This window comes from Nycticebus coucang, chromosome 18 (assembly GCF_027406575.1).
Source record: "Nycticebus coucang isolate mNycCou1 chromosome 18, mNycCou1.pri, whole genome shotgun sequence".
Classification (NCBI taxonomy): Eukaryota; Metazoa; Chordata; class Mammalia; order Primates; family Lorisidae; genus Nycticebus; species Nycticebus coucang.
In genome coordinates, this window is record NC_069797.1 from 44,649,539 (window position 1) to 44,664,475 (window position 14,937).

The following is a 14,937-nucleotide window of genomic DNA, read 5'->3' on the forward strand; positions in this document are numbered from 1 at the left end:
GGGGTCTTAAATATTTTAGTGTTAATCTGACAGCAAAAGAATAAGCCCATGTGGCAGCTTAGCCTCACAGAGGGTGGGAGATGGGGGAATGGCCAGTCCCTCCCTGCACTCAGTCCCCAGGAAGATGCAATTAGATCTGCCTTCTTCCTGGCATTCCCACAAGTCTTCAACAAGAAAGAAGAAAAGGGTGGTCAAGCTCACCCCAACTTTGGGCCTCACCCCACTCTTCTCGGACACATCAATATCATCATCTCCTGAACAATGAAGAAGAGAATTCAGCCTCCTCCAGAGCGGGGGATCTTATCTCTACCCCCCATTGCCGAACATCCTCTAGGTCAGGCAGATGAAATCATAAATTTATAATAACATTACTTCAATTTTCCTCTTCATTTACTGCTGTGCAGCCCAGCTCTGCTCGAATGGTTCACAGCCCCAGCCACACGGGGAAATTGGCTGACTGCATATCAATAGCACATTATAGCAGACCCATGCCAACGCTCCATCAGGCCACATTACAGCGGGACGAACCAGCCACCACTTCCATTAGCAGCCCGGCCCCTCCCACACTGGCCACTGCACAATTTATTTGCTCCAATACTCTGGACACCTGATCAATCCCGCAGTAATTATCTCTTGTCACTAAAGTAAAAAAAAAAAAAAACAAGCCTTCTGCCTGGATGGCCACCTCTCTTAGAGATCGGCTTTTCCTTGTGGAAGCCAAATACAGAAATCAACAACAGAATCTGGATTTGCCAGTGAGCTCGTTTGGGGGCCCCCATTTGGGGGATGATAGCAGGGTTCCCAGAATTGTGGTTCTAGGTCTACGCTAGAGATGTCTGCATTCTAAAAGTGTCCACGACTCATCCTCTCTCAGGCTGTGACTCAGCTACTCAGAGTCATGGGAATTGTTTCTATCAGGCCCTGGACTTGAAAGAGGCAAGGGCTGTTTATCCCAGTAACTGCCAGAGTGTGACCCATCTGCTGCACGGCTTCGCCTGGGGCACCACACCGGCTTTGCAAGGTCAGCAAACAGACCAAACACCAAATGCCAAGAGCCCTTCCCAGGCAAGGGGGTGGAGGCCACAGTCTATGGTACAAAGCTGCTCAGATCCCCAGAATCATCTTGAGTTGCAAGGGATCCTCAACTTGTGCTGCCCAAATTACATTAATTGAATTTAGATTATATGAAATGAAAACTACAGTTCCCCAGTCACACAAACCACATGCAGCTAGTGGCCAGCACAGACAGGACCATTCCTCCCTTGTGGAGAGTTGCACTGGGCTGTACTGCTCTAGGGCAGACAATGAGGATCTGAATTCTGAGTTTCCTCTGTCCATTAGCAAACAGCCGAACCAAGGAACACCTCCTCAAGAACAACCTAAAGTGATATTTGGGGGCAAACCAAACCCAAGTCAAAATTAACAAATGAGTCGGGCGGCGCCTGTGGCTCAGTGAGTAGGGCGCCAGTCCTATATGCCGAGGGTGGCTGGTTCAAACCCAGCCCCAGCCAAACTGCAACCAAAAAATAGCCGGGCGTTGTGGCGGGCGCCTGTAGTCCCAGCTGCTCGGGAGGCTGAGGCAAGAGAATCGTGTAAGCCCAAGAGTTAGAGGTTGCTGTGAGCCATGTGACGCCACGGCACTCTACCCGAGGGCGGTACAGTGAGACTCTGTCTCTACAAAAAAAAAGAAAAAAAAAAAAAAAAAAAAAAAAAAAAAAAAATTAACAAATGAGTCTAGATGGGTGGCTCTTAAGTTCCAGCCAATCTCCTTTTAATCTGTCAGCGAATGTCAGCAGATTATGGATTCCTAGTCCCTCTTCTAAGCAATGATTTATTTTTTCTTTCACTGCAGAGATGCTTAATGTCAGGGAACACTTGGTCAGGATTTCACCGGGGCTTCTCAGTACGAGAGTTGGTAAGAATGCTTTTGGCTAGAGTGCTTTAGCTGGTCTACAGTATTTCTCCACTTCTGGGCCTGTCAGGTTGAATCTTTTCTGCAAGGCCTCATCAATACACTATTTCTCTGATACTGCTATCAACATGTTAAAGAAATAACATGTACCCAACCAGGCCAAGAGAGTTAAAGGCAGTGGGATTATGTGGCGGAAGGCAGAGAAGGCTAAGAGGAATCAAATATATCAACAATCGGCATGTGTTTGCTTTATTAAGCCCAGTTTCATTAAGAAAAACGAAAGAGGTTCTATTGCACTGAGCTGGGCAACTGAGTGGAGACCACTTTGCCGCCACAGGCTGCAGAATACAGTCTGAGGGGCTGCAAAAGAAGTTTCCTAAGGGTCTCATTTGACTTTGGCTTTGTCCTGCTCAAAGGTGGGAGAGCTGGACTTCCCACTGGGCTGACTATCCTATGATTCAGTAAAGGCTGTGAAAGCTAAAACCAAAACAGGTAAAGGTTTCCCCCCAAAGATGTTTGTAGCCATATGAAGAGCGATCAAGAAAGAATAACTGTGCAACTATATGCTCATCGGTCTCCCTCTGATGAGATATTCCAAAACGTGGAGACAATCTGAAAGGGTATTTAAAAATTACCCACAGTTCCACAGTGTCCAAGTCATTTGCTGGTTGACTCAGATTCCTTACTAGAATGTCAGCTCCCTGCACTCCAGACACTTTGTTCTCTGTTGGATCTTTAGCGTCCAGAGAGGTGCCTGGCACTTAGCAGGTACTTATTTGTCGAATAAATGAATTTTAACATCTTAATGGTTTATAGTCTCACTTATAAAAAAGCCCCAAGAAGTGCTATGTATTTTTCTGCTCTTTCAACAACAAAAGTTTAAATCACTGAAACCTCATCTCATTCCATCCATTCATCAATTTTTAAAAACTGTTTTTCTGCATGAGCCAAGTTCATCCGCCAAATCATCGTTGGTGGCAACGGCAGCAATTCCAGGAGCAGCATGCAGGCATAGTGCCCCATAGAGATGGTGACCCATGTGACTGGTGGGGGCACATAAGGCCATCCCACCAAAGGATTACTCTGCCCAATGCCACACTACCACTTCAAAGGGAGGAGGCCCGAAGAAAGAGAGAAACAGTCTTTGATGATGGAGTCAAGGGCTTTAGTCACAACACAGCAAATGGCAGTCTCCTTACCCAGAGTGTCCAGGGGCCCAGGATGCCAAGCTGTGCCAATGGGAGGAGTGGATGGCAGCCCAGGGAGTTTCCAGCAGCGCCTCAGAGAAGGTGCAGCAGGAGACTCTGGCCTGGCTGGGGACTGGGGAGGCAACAGGCTAACAGACCATGAGACTGTGAGCTCATTCCCTGGATGCTGTGCCTGGTTCCTCCCTCTGGACCTCAGGCTGAGCTGGTTCCCAACTGGGGGGACACATTTTGGGATCTCTTAAGAGGCGCAGCTTGGCAGGCATGTGGATGCGTCACCACAGTGGCTGGGGGATTCAGGAGGGCCGGAAGCTGATGGGGCCTGGAGTCCAGCATGTGCATCTTTATCAGGAGGTGGCAAGTCAAGAAAATTCCAAACTCCTCAGACTGGGAGGCTGCAATCGACATAGCACAGGTCACATGGTGGATCCAGCAAGGCTCCCAGCCATGGGCAAGAAGGAACTCCAAGTGGCAGAGTGTTGGAGACCAAGGTGATAATCTGCCAGGGCTCCCCAAGGCCTTATTTATAAACAGCTCCAGGCCTTATTTATAAACAGCTCCCAGTTTGAGTACATACTACAGTATTGTTGATTTGGAGACATATATCTTTTCCACATTTAAACATCTCTGAAAGTGGCATCTATCTTGCAGTCAATGTGATAAGAAAGCACCATGCAGTTTAATTAATAGCATTTTTTTCTTTCTAAATGGAAACATGAGGGTGCCTCTTACTAGCCATGGCATCTTGCATTTGACTAAATATAGCACTTGCCAGGCAAGATATGGTCTCATTTATCCTCCAACAACCCCATGAAGTGAGATTATTATCCCATGGGTGGGGTAAAGGAAGAACAGACAGGCTAAGGCACTAGCCCCAATTCAAGCAGCTGTCAGGGTGAAGAGCCCAGATCCCTTGATTCCGAAGTCCTGAGCTCTTCCCCCTGAACCACACAGCACAGCGCTGCTTGGTGGGGGCCTGCTCTGGCCAGCTGATACCTTCCATTCTATCCACAGGGCTCTCTGCTTGGCTAGAGGAGAGGCCAGGCCTCTGTGACTTGGGTTGAACTCGACAGGGCCTGGGGGTTGTGCCAGGTGTCATCCTCCACCAGAACTGTGGCAGGCCAAAGGCAAAGGCCTTAAGCAACGGGGGTGGGGCAAGGGAGGCTATAATTCAAGGCTCTTTGATGATGATGTTTTTACTTAATGGCTACTTTACTGTGGCTCAAGGAAGTCCTAACTTGAACGTGAGAGCACGGGGGTGGGGTGGGGGGGAGGGGGAAAAGCTGGAGCAGATGAGTAAGCCTCAGGGAGGCATCAGCTAGCCACCCCTCCATGAGCAGGTTCCACACAGATAGTGTCTGGACCAGCACAGGGTCTCAGCAGGTGCTCTCAGGAAGGGGCCGTTCCTGTCTGCCCACCCTGCCTCTACTCACACACACCTGGCAAAGCTCTTCAGGTGCCATGGTAGGATGCTGGCATTTTAAGGCTACTCCTTCCGAATGGAAGGCCCTGGGCTCACTCATCCTTCTTCCAGCTGAAATGCCACTTCCCCGATGCCTCACACTGGCTTCCATTCCTCATTATGTGCTCCTAAAGTACCCAGGAACTCTATCCCGATGAGCTAAGGATCTGTGTGATCAGCTGATACCTGCTGGTCTCTCTCATTAGATCACAAGCTCCATGAGGGCAGGAACCACATCTGCTTGTTCAACTGTTGTGTGTCCCCGGGCTAGGCCAGGGCTGGGTATTCAGTAAGTGCTCAAAGACAGTTTGATGATGAATGCTTCCTGCCCTCTTCCCTGTCTGGGCTCCCATTATGAAATGGTAAATGTCTTTCTGTTTCAGGGACCCACGTATAAGTGTCTGTGCCAATGTCGGCCTAAGCCTTTCTCAGAGTCCAGGAGGCTGAGCATGGTGCATCTTTGCTCTCTGTTGACCAACACGTGCCGAGCTGGCTCCACTGCACACCTCTGCTTCTCCCTGATGAAAACCAGTCATTCATTCTCCCTGGCATGCAAGGGGTATCAAGTTACACTCAGAAATGTGGGTACTTCTCGAAGATTTGGACCCTAAAACAAATCTCCCATTTTATGCTCAAGGAGTTTACACTCATTTTAAATCCAAGACTCCAAAAGCCAGCAGGTGGTAATAGGTTCAATTCTTATTCTTTTCTTTCTTTCTATTTTCTTTTTTTTGGTGTCTTGCTATGTTGCCTAGGCTGGAGTGCAGGGGCTAGATATGATCCCACTGCTGATCAGCACAGGAGTTTTGATCTTCTCTGTTTCCAACTTGGACGGGTTCACCCCTCCTTTGGCAACCTGGTGGTCCCCCATGTCTGGGAGGTCACCATGTTGATGCCCAACTTAGTGCAGACACTCAGTTGACATAGTTCACTATAGCCCAGAACTCCTAGGCTCAAGTGATCCTCCTGCCTCAGCCTTTTGAGTAGCTAAAACTACAGGTGCACACCACCATGCCTGGCTCAACTCTTTAAGTCTTGATTTTAACATTTAAATGTAGTAATTTGGAGTTTCCTTGGAAAAATAACATAGGGTAAAAACCAAACAAAAATTATCTTTGAAAGCAAGAGCTAAGTAATTATAAGTAATCAGGAAATAAGTCTTACTGACTTTTAAAATCTATTTTTACTAATAATTACACTCCTAAAAATAGATATATTTATTTTAGGGCCTTTGACTTTTTCTATTCACAGGTGCATTCCTATATACCACACTGTTTTAATTACCGCAGCTTTGTGCCACATTCTGATATTGGTCCAACTCATCTTTTCTTATTTTTCTTCTTAAAAACATTTTATTTATTCTCATGTGTTTTCTTCCAGTTAAGCTTTAGAATCATCTGGCCAACTTTTAAAGAATTATAACATGATTTTTCTTTTAAACTGTTAAACCTGAAAAATTAGAGAATTTTTAATAGTCTTATGGCATCTCTCTCCATTTTATAAAGTTCCTCAAAATTAGCTTTAGCTCCTCTTGTTATTTCCACCGACATGTAGATACAATTCTTTGTAAGATCCAGGGAAGTTTCATAAATTTAAAACTATGCCAGGAATGATTTAAACAGCAGCAAATCTGAAAATGCAGAAAGGGCTTATCAAACAATATAGAAGAGGGGCTCTTAGCCAAACCAAATGAAAACCCATTAAAACTAGACAGCTCATGCGCCTGAATGGAATTTTACCATTAACTACCATTTATCCCATTTAATTAGTATTTTCCTGACACACAATAACTTGCACTAAAATACCGTTCGCTCGCCTTTAAATTTCTAATTATTGTCGCGACCCACACTATTACACATCTCCACTGCTTTCTCCATCTTTCATGCCATTTAAGCGGTAAGATTTTCAATTATCGACGCAGGACGGACAGAGATACCTTTAAGGGAAGGGGCATAATATGCAACTCAATTTCTCTAAAAGCCAGGAGAAATCATTTTTAGTCAGAACAAACACACTTTGTCTTTCATCATTTTTTTTTTTTTTTGCAAATAAAGAGTAAAACAGGCTATTTAAAACATCCATTTAAATGCAAATTTTGATATCCCAAGAGAAAAATGTTAATCATTTAAATAGACAGGATTATCACCCACCCTTACCACTTCCTCTCCTCGCTCAAGTTTTAGAAAATGCAGCTTTAACCCACACAAGTTAAGCCAGTCAGGAGTCCTCAGGTCTTTAGAACTCTCAAATGACTGAGGCCGAAGGAGAAACTTCCTCCATTAGAGGAAGGAGACGGAAAGGTCAGAAACTAATATGAAGTTCCTATGAGCCAGGCAAGAAGTTCATCTAATCATCAAAAAGGTTTTGGAAGGGGAATTACTATCCTTATCTTACAGATAAGGAAACTGAGGCACGGACAGGGAAAGCCATCTGCCTAAGTGCTACGTGACCCGACTGGGAGTACAGGCCTCCACAGCCCTCCCAAGTCCATGGGGACCCCGTAGTCCTGGCCAGACTCACCCAGCATCCCCATGCCCAGCATGAACGCATCCATGGTGTAAGGCAGTCCCCGGGCCCGGCCTCTCGTCCCAGGTGGGAACATGACTTCTTTCGGCTGAGCTTTCTTACATTCTACCTGTTAAACAGAAAGGCGAACAAATGAGATGCAAATGAATTCCACGTAAATGTCAAATGCAGAACGGATCTGGTTATGAGCTAAGTTATTTTTAGCTTTGCTCCTTACTCACTGTAAAAATAGCCATGCCAAGTAAATGGCCTGCAAAATAAATATTTAAGAAAACACACTACTTGTGCAAATCCTGCTTTGGAAAAACCTACAGGGATGAAATTGGGTTCTGGAGAGGCAGCAAGGACGAGAGCTAAAGGTATGCACACGTGTGGCTGCAGCTCAGACTGAAGTTTCAGCAAAAGGCATGACAGTTAGGGAGGCAGGCAGCGGTGTTGGATGTGTCTGTGGGTGACAGCAACAGCAATAGCAATAATAATCATCCCAACAAATGCAATCAGTGTAACCTGGTTTCTTGTACCCTCCATGAATCCCCAACAATAAAAAAAAAAAAAAAATCATCGCTGGTGATTGTCTGGCCCTTTGAATGTTTACAAATTCCTGGCGTTCCTTTAGGCCAGTGCTCTTCACATCAGGCCATCTGATTCTAACTCCTACTAAAAAAAGAGGACACTTAGACACTGGCTCCATGTCACAAATGAGAAAACTGAGCATCGGAAGCCTTGTGTAACATGCTAAAAACCATCCCCAGCAGGTACAGGCCTACCAGCCAGATCTTCAAAATTTCTAGGTCAATGATATTGCCATTTCCACAAAACCCATTCCAGCAAACTCCTGAGAAAAGTAACAAGATTAAACACTGATTCTGTTCATCTGGATTACTGGTTTCTCATTTTGCAGCTACATCTTCAAGTGGTTGCTAATCTTTCCTCCCTGTCCTTCTGACTCTAAAATTTCTTAATCCTATTCCACTTGCACACCCAGAGGTCACTTACTTAATGACTTTACCGACATGAAATACAAATCTCAGGAAATAAGTAAAAAACGTGGCCTGCTGAAGCTCTTCCACTGTTTTAATGGAAAGCCTTAAGCCTATGCTCAAAGCCTGTGCTCGGTGCTTGCTCGCTTGTAATTTACAGAGAAATCTCACAAGCATTGTTAGCTGGTAGTCAGTCCCCTTGCTGATGAAGATGGGATGTTGTAGTAGAGTAAGGCAAGGAAGCTTATAGCAGCCAAAAGTAACAGCAGGACAGTCTGATAGTGATGGAAAAAAGACAAGAATCAGGTGTCTTATTTATAAAGCAGTCTGGGCCATATGGTATAGGAGCAAAAACTCCATGTAGCTCAACAGCTGCTGAGGGTATCACTGTAACACGGAAAATTACTATTGTTCACAGTGCCCGAGCTTTGGAGAAAAAGTTAAATTGTGTGCAGTATACATTATTCAAAAAGGGACCTCCATGGGTTACCCATTTTGGAGATACTCTCATTCCAGATATTTCAATCAAAAAATGTTTTAGTGCTTCAGTTTAGAGGGTTGCTTTAATTACCTAAAATATAACTCTTCTTTCTTCAAGGACACCGGATAACAGGTATTATTTTTCTTTTGCAAGAATAACCACAACTGCCTTAACAAATGGAGATGATGGTCCAGCATCCGTAACTCACATGTTTAATACATAGAGTTTCTACAGGTTAAGAGGAAAGAGAAGAGCATCCCCAAAGAGAAACGGATAAAAGACACAAATAGTTCACAAACAGCTAATAAACACACATCCCAAAAGTGAGACATATATTTTTTTTTTTTTGCCTACCAGACTGGCAGTGATGAAAAGATTGTTTGCTGGAAGGGTTCCTGAGGGTATGGAGAGTAGGTGTGGAAATTGGCACTTAACGTTTCTGGAGGGCAATCTGCCAATGTACCAAAAGCCATAAATGTACACAGCCACCCAATAATCTCACCTCTAGGAGTTTACCCTACAGGATATATGGATAAGCTATTCACTGTAAGCATTACAGTTTTTTTAAAAAGGAAATACCTGGGCAGTGCCTGTGGCTCAAAGGAGTAGGGCGCTGGCCCCCTAGGCCGGAGGTGGCGGGTTCAAACCCAGCCCCGGTCAAAAACTGCAAAAAAAAAAAAAGGGGGGGGAGGGGGAATACTCCACATTTTCAATCATAGGGGTTGGTTAAACTGAGTTTGGTTTATCCACCCTGAATGCTATGTAGCTATGGAAAAGCATATTGATAGGCATATTGATGCTAACATGTACTTGTATTGGAAAACCTCTCAGTTCCAGGCAAACCAGGATGGCGGGTCAACTACGAGAGGGAAAAAAGCAAATTGCAGTGACTTTTTTGAACATAAACATAAATGCCTATACCACAGGGAAAGAAATCCTAAAAAGATACATAGAAGGGCGGCGCCTGTGGCTCAGTCGGTAAGGCCCCGGCCCCATATACCGAGGGTGGCGGGTTCAAACCCGGCCACGGCTGAACAGCAACCAAAAAATAGCCGGGCATTGTGGCGGGCGCCTGTAGTCCCAGCTGCTCGGGAGGCTGAGGCAAGAGAATCGCTTAAGCCCAGGAGCTGGAGGTTGCTGTGAGCTGTGTGATGCCATGGCACTCTACCAAGAGCCATAAAGTGAGACTCTGTCTCTACTAAAAAAAAAAAAAAAAAAAAAGATACATTGAAGTTGTGTTACAGCAATTTTCCTTTTCAGTTTCCACTGTGCATTTGCTATTTATTGTTTATCATCCACATTTTTTTGCCAGGAACAGGCAAGCAGGTTTTCATAAGACAATACACTAGACTGTCACCAGTAGAACTATTAGGATATTATCATGCAAGAAGGAGGGAAAGGTGATTAAAAAGAAATAAATTCATCCAAATTGAGCCTTTTAGATTTCGCTCAGAAGCCCAGGGTTGACAAGTGCCTCCGGGGCTCCAGAGAAGCAGGCTGAGAAACCTCATTTGCATGAACCTGCCCTGAGCCTGGCACGATGGGCGTGCCCCACACAGGCAGACAGATAATTACCTATCACCAACACCAGGATCGGGAATAATACCGCTAACCAGCTCACTTCTTAATAGCCCTATCGGTGACAATCTATTGCATTGTCTTATGAAAACCTGCTGCCTGTTCCTAGGCAACCTGATCAACGAAAATTTCAGGTTTATACAATTTTCATTTAGGGAACATAAAGGTTAACTGACTGTAATGGGAGTATTTTAAACAAACCCACCTACTCCTCCTCTCACTGAACAGGGCTGGCAGCTCTGCGGAGCTCTGCTCTGTCTTTGCTGGCAGCGTTTGGGCAGCACCGACTGCTGTGTGGATTCTGCCAACCAACTGCTGTGTCAACCGTGAGTGCTCTCGCAGGCCAAAGGCCATGGCGTATGCACTCTCTGGGGGACCCCAAGCCTGGTCTGGGCATTTGAGCGACAGGGGAAGGCAGGAATCACAGCAAGGGGCCTAACCTGGCCTGCACTGAAGGCCCCTCAAAAGAGTCTCAGGACCATGAAGCCTGTCCCCCAGCTCCAGCTCCTGCTCCTGGGGACTCAGTCACTTAATTCAACAATGCAATACAGGGGAATTAAATGTGCCTGCAAGTGCTAGGCTTTGGGGGATATAAAGACAAATAAGGCAAGCCTGTACCTCTGAGAGAGCGCACTCTGTTGACAAAGCTCAGGCTCTAATTGTCTGGTTCTCCCAAGATTAATGCAAATACGCACACCATCAACCTGTCCCCCGTAACTTCTAGGCTTGTCAGCCTATGGAGCTTTTTGGGTAGACCACACTTAAGTCACCATCCCCTGATATCTTCCCCTGGGCCCTGTGTAGGGCAAAGACCTCAGCATGAATGACCAGGGTTATAGGAAGAACCAAAACAGGGTCAAGCCCAGTCTATCTCCTCGACTCTTGTCATGTCCTTGGGTCATCCGGCCACACACCCCGTTGCAGGTATCTACTGCTGTGCAGCAAACTGCCCCTGAATGTGGTGGCTTCGAGCAACAATTTATCCTTCTTCCTCCCAGTTCTGTGAGTTGCCTGGGCTCAGCCAGGCTCTTGCTTGTTGTTTCTCATGTCATTGTGGTCAGACGGTGCTGAGACCAGAGCTAGAGAAAGTCTCAAGAAGGCTGTGAGTCCAACAGCGCTGCTTTGCGTACGCGGCAGGCGGCCCATGCTGGTTCGGCTGGGATAGTGTCCCAAGCACGAGCTCTCCACCGGATGTGGGTAGAAACTGCGAAAATTTTTGTAACCTAGCTTTGAGACTCATGGTGTTACTTCCACCACAATCCTGAAGACATGGGGCCAGTTGAGCTTCAGTGCAGGAAGGGGTGGCCTAGGTCACAGGCACGACCTCCCCGAGGTCAATGAAGGGGAGTGAATAGACAGCGCAGGGGAGGCATTTCTTGTACCCTGGCGCCTGGATGGTGGATCCCTGGGGCAGGGCACAGAGCTCTCTTCCCATTGCAGCCCCACGGAGGCCTGCCTGGCCCCACAGTCATCAGAAATAAAACAGAAGAGGTTCTTACCGTGACTGGGCCTCTTGCTCTGGCTATTTTAGCCCCACCCCCTAAGACCTCCAGGTATGGAAGGGCTCCCCACCACCGCCATGCAGAGGAAGGCTCCTCCCCGTGCACGTTCCCTGGAGCAGCCCTGGGAGGGGGCAGCCCGGAGGAGGACAAGTTTTCCTCCTTGCGACTCCTGTGCCCACAGCCACTCCGGGGGATGCTACTGTTTCAAACAGCCACGAAGAACACCACCCTCTGGAGGGGCAAGCAGTGCAGCGGGGTGTACCCATTCCAAGTGCACCTCCGAGACACTTTGGAGGCCGCTGGTGCCCAACCCCTCACTCCAGATGGACTCGGAAAGCCACAGGACAACCCACACCGGGATTCAGTGCCAGGATGTGTCAACCTCCCACCGCAAAGTAGGTGGGTTTGTTTTCAAATGTCATTATCCCAATATGCTGCTCTGTGGGACAAACTGACCCTGGAGGAGAGAGTGTGGATTCCTTGTAGTCCCCCAAGGTTACGGGTTTGGAAACCTCTCTGGCCTCAGGACAATTAACATTGATACAATATTTTAATCTGCCTTCCATATTCCCATTTTGTCAATGAACCCAATAATGTCATTTATAGCCACATCTCCATTGTACACAACAGAAAACTGAGGCTCAGACTGCAGACACCTCACCCGTGGTATGGACACATTACACATGCAGCTGGGATTCTAATCCAGTCTACCAATGGCCACAGCCCACACCAGGAGAGCAGGCTTAGGATGATGCCATCTCCCTGGGGGGAAATGTTTAGCACTAGCTTTTGGGGAAGTGCTGGGGTTTCTGTAGGGTTGGCTTCCCTAGCTACTCTGAATGCCCCAAAAGACCTAAAGCCCTTGTTAAGGTAAGTTCACTGCTTGGGCTTCCTTGGGGACAGAGGCAGGCACTCTGAGGAATACGCCAAGCTTTGGAAAGTGAAAAGGCTTTTGTTTTCCTCTTATCTCTACACAAATGGCCCCAGTCAGTATGCAGCCTTGAGCGCCAGAGGGAAACCCAAGTCCTGTACCTGTGGCCTTGAGCCCCCACCCTGGGGGCTCTGTTTGCCCTGAAGGGGCCAGTGTTTGCAGCTTCACTGCGTACTGCAAACACACCATGTTGCAGACTGTTTACTCCTCCAGGGAGAGGCAGGCCTATTTCAAAGATAAAATCCGGACAGTGCTCAGAGATCAACCTTGACCATCTGACTGTCTGGCTAGGCCTCTGGTAGCCAGCAAGGGCTCAGGGGGAGGAAGTCTTGCAGCTTGCAGGGGGTGGGAGGCACTTGTCCCTCCACAGAGCTTCTAACCGACACGGAGGACTGGCCTGGCCCCAGATCAGCCTGACCTTCCTGACTCCAGCTGCAGCTCTTTCCCAGCCTCAGTCTGGCGGCTTTGAGGCTAACACTGCTTCTCTGAAGCCGCAAGTTGACTCTCCCTTCTGGCCACTAAGCCCTGAGTGGAGGAAGATGGTGAAGGGAAGGGGAGATGACAAATGTAATGACAGCTACACAGCTTTCACCACTGCGGCGGGAGGTGAGGCTGCCTCCTGAGACCACATACCACACACATGTCCTGCATAGCCTTTGTCACCCAGAGGCCACAGCTTTTCCTCCTCCTAGTCACTGTCCTCCCACCCTCTCTGCCAACTACAAGCCTTTCTAGAAGCTCTACGGAAGGCAGGGCCTTTTTTACAGAGCTCTTGCTTTTTATAACCAAGATTTGGAGGAGACTGGCCCTCAAGGAACTTGCAGAGCAAGGGAATCAAGCACAAGGCAGGCTCCTTGAACAGTCTTGACTCAGCTACCACGCACCTGGCATGGAGGAGGCCTCCGGGGCAGGACTGACTACAGAATGCCCTGGGCCCACTGTGGAATGAAGATGGGGGCCCTTTGCTCAACAGTCACTAAAACTTTCAAGACAGCAACAAAGACCAGAGCATTAAACCAGTATGGGGCCCTTCTGGGGACAAGGCCCAAGGATTATCCAGCCTCACACCTAGAGGCTGGCCCTGCCTAGAGACAGTTGTGGAATGAGAGCTGGAGAAGAGGGTTGGGGAGTCACAAGGTGAGGGCGTGACAGTACATAACCCACGGAGGAGAGGCGAGGAGGGTCCGAGGAAGGGAAGGTGGGCCCCGTACTCTTCTTCACAGAGACTGCCCACTTGAGACAGGAGTGCTGAGCATCACTCCTGAGAGCCAGGTCACCTCTTCTCTGTTCTAACATCTGCCACAGGCTTGCAATTCCACTGAGATGCTCTTCTCACCCAGAACCAGAGACCAGATGGATTGACGACCAGATTGAGCACAGGGCCTGGCTGGGTGAGGACAAGGCCCTGAGGCGCCACCGTGAGCTGGGGGTGGGGCAGCGACTGCACCCCCAGACATCCTGGCAGATACACTGAGAGACCAGGCCCTTGAATCCGGCAGGGGTGGGAATGGGGGTCCCTAACCCTTCTGCAGCTCCCTCCCCTCCCTGGCTGAGCCCTTCTGCCCTCTGCTACCTCAGACAGGCTTCCAGCTCCTCTCTCCTCCCCAGACACCATGATTAGGCACTGTGCTTATGTGTGGCCAGGCACAGTGGACCCACTTGTACATGACAACTTGTCCTGGTCTATTGCAAAGAGGTCCTCACGGATATGGGGCCCACCCATGGAGTCTGCAGAGGAAGGGGTTGAGGCACAAACCAAAACGGGGATGCCAGCTCAGGTAGATGAGGGCGGCTGGCTTGACACCCAGCTTCAAGGACACGTGCTTGTAAGATTGGCCCAGACCCATCTGTGAAAGGCACAGTGAGTCCTGTGGGATTTATAATTTTCGCTGGGCAGGATGACTCTGGGGAGAAAGGAACACACTGCTTCTCCAGCGCTGCTCGTATGCCTGTTAGGCACAGTCACAACATCCTCGTGTGTGCACACGTGCATACGTATTTAATGTGTATTTTCACATATTATGTAACATATGCAGATAACGGATATAAAGCTCAGTGTCTGGGACACAAATCTTCAAAAAATGTCCACTATTTGCAGCTCCTTCACTGGATGGAAGAGAGACATCCAGTGTGAGACGGCCTCATTAGCCCCTCAGAAAGGGAAACTGAGGCTCTGAGGAATGTCTTGTCCAAGGTCACAAAACATAGCCAGGGTCCAACTGTAGGTCCTCCAACTTCAAAACCCTTTCTCCCTCCTCTGGGTCTCTGGCCACAAGTGCCTGGGCTCACAGCCCTTCTCTGACACCCTCCATCCCCACCCAGCCCCCGAGGCCCATTAGGGAACCAGTTCTTCCACAAGG

At 47.9% G+C, this 14,937-nt stretch overlaps 1 protein-coding gene across 12 annotated transcripts in view; it reads right to left on the reverse strand.

The window, feature by feature from the left end:
* MSI2 (musashi RNA binding protein 2) overlaps nt 1-14,937 on the reverse strand; it is a 406,134-nt gene that overhangs the window by 55,553 nt on the left and 335,644 nt on the right. For all 12 annotated transcript variants that reach the window (XM_053567675.1, XM_053567685.1, XM_053567684.1 and 9 more), the window contains exon 9: nt 7,100-7,214. In XM_053567675.1, coding sequence (XP_053423650.1) covers nt 7,100-7,214 — 115 coding nt within the window. The remainder of the gene's footprint in view (nt 1-7,099; nt 7,215-14,937) is intronic.